The sequence below is a fragment of the Scomber scombrus genome, chromosome 7 (genome assembly GCF_963691925.1).
Source record: "Scomber scombrus chromosome 7, fScoSco1.1, whole genome shotgun sequence".
In the NCBI taxonomy this organism is placed as follows: Eukaryota; Metazoa; Chordata; class Actinopteri; order Scombriformes; family Scombridae; genus Scomber; species Scomber scombrus.
In genome coordinates this window covers 13,162,674-13,166,332 of record NC_084976.1, presented here as the reverse complement: position 1 = coordinate 13,166,332, position 3,659 = coordinate 13,162,674, and the positions used below count along the sequence as shown (strand labels likewise).

General features: G+C 40.0%; 1 protein-coding gene across 1 annotated transcript; it reads right to left on the bottom strand.

Moving 5' to 3' along the window:
- Positions 1-549: 549 nt before the first annotated feature.
- On the bottom strand, positions 550-3,308 carry LOC133983525 (CCN family member 3-like). Its single transcript, XM_062422626.1, has 5 exons — positions 3,196-3,308; positions 2,454-2,682; positions 1,888-2,142; positions 1,161-1,390; positions 550-960 (listed from the first exon to the last, which is right to left on the bottom strand). The coding sequence occupies exons 1-5, from the start codon at positions 3,250-3,252 to the stop codon at positions 667-669; spliced, it is 1,065 nt and encodes a 354-aa protein (XP_062278610.1). The 5' UTR covers positions 3,253-3,308; the 3' UTR covers positions 550-666.
- Between the last annotated feature and the right edge of the window lie 351 nt (positions 3,309-3,659).

Genomic DNA, 3,659 nt, shown 5'->3' with positions numbered 1-3,659 from the left:
GTTCTTACAATGGGGTTAGAAGGCTTGAATAAGCCGTGATACTCCTGTATATCTGCATTACCCTGTGACTGTACACTTTCATACAAGTTAACCTCTTGAGCAAAAGTTGTATCAAGTTACCTACAACAGGGACACCTTCAGACTATAGCCAATTGAAGTTTGTAAAGAATGGCTGGTAGTGTTCTCTGCTTGATCTCCAGAAGTGGAGAGAATCAATAAGTAATTACATTCAAGTGCTTTGAGTCTATCGAGAAATAGTGAAGATAACACTGATTTGTCCACAGGGTGTTACAGGATTAATTCCCTTTCCAGGAGGGGGACATAGGGACCTACTTGATTTTTCTAAGATCTCAACCTCAAAAAAGGATAGTCATTTCTATGAATACAAGCATGATTCAGACCATAAAAAGCAGGTAATATCTTTTTGTCACCATTAATGTGTCGCAAGTTATATGCAAAGTTTAAGTGTTCTTTTAATCTAAAATTAGAGTTGATGCAACTCACGTTTTAAAGTAAGGACAATGTTACTGTCCTTCAACCCAACTCAGAAGAACTTCTGAATTTACAGATGTAGTCATCAGCTACAATCCAGACTTACTATTCATTATAACCTCTTCATTACTGTATTTTAGAATAACCTCATGATATTATAACTCCAGATGTGACCTATAACCTCATTCCACTGTATCCCAGCTCTGATGGCTGCCATACAGCATTGTCTTGTGGGCAGTGGTTGTGGCAGGCACAGGTCAGGATCACCATGACTGGCCTCCTGGTGGTTTTACCCTTGGGACACTGGAACTCCACCAGAGCGGTCTTGGTTCTGTGAGGGGTACAGCAGCGGCCATCTGTGCAGGTGCCACAGTAGCGAGGCTTGTAGGCCTGGACGCTGGTGCAGTTCTTATAGGAGAGGTGGACAGCCTTGTTGCTCCTCACCATCCTCTGGCACTTACTGCCTCTCTGCAGGAAGAGAAAGAACAATGCACTGAATGAATCTTTTTTTTAAAAGGAAAAAAAAGGGATTTTCTTGAATAAAATCCAACTTGTTCTGAACAAAAGGGAAAGTAGTCTATGTTTTCACATACAACAGGCACCTAATTAAGAAACCTGAAGAATATGGTATCCAGCTTATTCCCTCCAAAGAATCATGCAAAACATACCTTTGGTGCAAGCTGTGTCAGCTGCGTCTGGTCCTGCTGGTCATCACAAGGCCTGATCATACAGAGCCGGCTCTGCTTCACCAGTTCACACCGGCGGTTTTTGTTGGTGACCCTGGTAGACACCCCCATGCCACAGGTTCGAGAGCAGGCACCCCACTCGGTGGTCTGCTCAATGCAGTTCAGGCTCGGGTCCCAGCCATCAAAGCTCACTGTTTCCTCCTGACGATAGGCTGCAGGGACACACAGAATGACAGAGGAGAGTGAGGAGACATCATCTTGTAAAATGGTCCCACAATTTAAAAAGTAAACTATTCTGTTTAGTTAGTAGAACATTTCAAAGTGAAAATTAACAGACAGCAGTTTGCTAACTCAGTAATTGTGAAAGTGTTATTAAATTCTTTCTCTGTCAACTCAAATTGAGGGTTGAACCCTTTAACAGCTCAGTTTTAAGAGGAAACATCTGTCAGTCTTTTTCTGTTATTCAAACCTGTAAATAAATGTCTTAAAGTTCTGAGAAAAGCGACAAAATCCTTGACATACTTATGTTTGGAGTCATCTGAATGCAGAGTAATCTATCACATCACTGTTTCGCACTGCAGACTGAAGTAACACCATCTCTTTCCTCATTGTTTCTTACTCTTTTCTCATCCGTTACTTTCCTCTTTTGTATGTATCTGACCTGTGTGTTTGGTCTAATACTATCTTCCTGTATTTCCAGTCTTCTCACCTGCCATGGCAAAGCCTCCTAGTGCACTGGCTTCAGCCTGAGGCTCACACACCCACTTCTCACAGCATTCTCCTGGTATCTGGACCTTCCTTGGCATGGGGCAGTCCGGCCCAGGCAGCATCACGTCCACGTTGCAGCGTGGCACGCAGGCGATCTGCCCATCACGACACATACACTGATACTTGCAGGTGGGGAAGAATGTCTGGCCGTTCTGGTAGACCGAACCATCCAAAACACAGACATCTCCCTCATGAGCTGGAGGACAGAAGTAAGGAAAGGTGGCAGAATGAATTTGCTTTTCACATATGTTATGAAAAATTCTATATATTTATTGAAATACTACGGAGCTTGTCTTCATGTCTATCTTGTGTAAGAATTACATTTGTACATTTATATCTCTGAGGAAGATCACTGACAAATGTTTTCAGTGATTTAAACCTATTTAAGCAGTGATTTTCAGGTTTAATGGATAAATAACTGCACACACACAAAAATTATTAGAGTTTAACTCTAAAATGAAATAAATCTATGTTTGTGAATATCATCACTAGCAATAGATCACTCACCAGCACAGATACCGGTCCTCTTATGGACATCTGCCGTGTAGTCACACTGCAGCCCTTTACGGGTGTCACAGGGGTTCATTTCAGAGCAGATCTGCCCTTTCTGACGAGCACACACCAAGCAGCAGGCACAGTTGTCAAGGATCAGAGGCACCCCAGGGAGACACATTGGAGGCTCTTTAGGGCACTGGCATCTCTGAGGACACAGCTGGGACTGGACTAATGTAAACACCTGTAAAAGAAAAATGAATTTTTACAAATGTGATACAATATATTACATTAGAGAATTTTTTTGGCAAATAATTTTACAAGAAAAAAACAGGTAAACAGGTTTTTGTAAGTTATTGTAATTTCAAACAGTGTGACAAAAGTTGAAAATGATCTTCAGTGAACTGAAATCATAATTACTCAAACCAATGTTTAATGAGGACAAATGTGTAAAAAACAAACAAAAACTAAACAAAACAAAACAACAAACATTAAGCAAATGAATATATAGTTTAGTCCAATGGGGTTACAGTCAGATTAATTTCCTAAAATTACATTTGACTTTATGAAAATTCATAAAATAATTATATATTACATTGTATATTTATTTATACATATTTCACGAGAACTTTAAATCAATGTGTGTTTTTAAAAACAAAGTATTTTCATCAATTTAAAACATCCCATCTTGTCCATTCAATATAAAAGACTAAGTAAAAACACATACATTATGTAGTGTTATTATTGTAATGCCTACCTGGGCTGTAAAGCAGAAGACAAAAAGCGCTTTATAAGACAGACCGACCATCTTCATGTTAAGTAGAGCAGAATTTAAAATATCTGTAGTCAAGAAAGTATTCAGTTGTCTGGTTTGAGTCCTCTGGTCCAGGGTTTTATCTTCTCTACTCTCTGGCTGGTGGTGTAGCAGAAGGTTGTAATCTCTTTGTCGTTCTGGCTCAGGACTCAGGAGGGGAGAACCTTATATAGCGGAGCTGTCCTGCTGTCACCATGACGACAAACAGGAAGGAATGTTGGAGAGATCGCCCAGAGTGCTTGAGGGAGACAAGAGTCACATTTTATTGTGAGATCCCTGTCAAAGAGAGATCACACAGAGAGGTTTGAGCCTTTGCAATGTAACATTCTGCAGAAAATGATCAATCACTTTTGATTTAGATATGGTGTCCAATTTATAATCTATAATTGCTCATTTAAAAGATGATT

What these genes read in the sequence shown, in the direction of transcription:
- LOC133983525 (XM_062422626.1), bottom strand. Translation starts at nt 3,252, where the DNA reads ATGAAGATGGTCGGTCTGTCTTATAAAGCGCTTTTTGTCTTCTGCTTT. An exon ending in TCTTCTGCTTTACAGCCCAG is followed by an intron (nt 2,683 to 3,195) that starts GTAGGCATTACA and finishes TTTCTTTTACAG; the next exon opens with GTGTTTACATTAGTCCAGTC. An exon ending in GAGGACCGGTATCTGTGCTG is followed by an intron (nt 2,143 to 2,453) that starts GTGAGTGATCTA and finishes TCTGTCCTCCAG; the next exon opens with CTCATGAGGGAGATGTCTGT.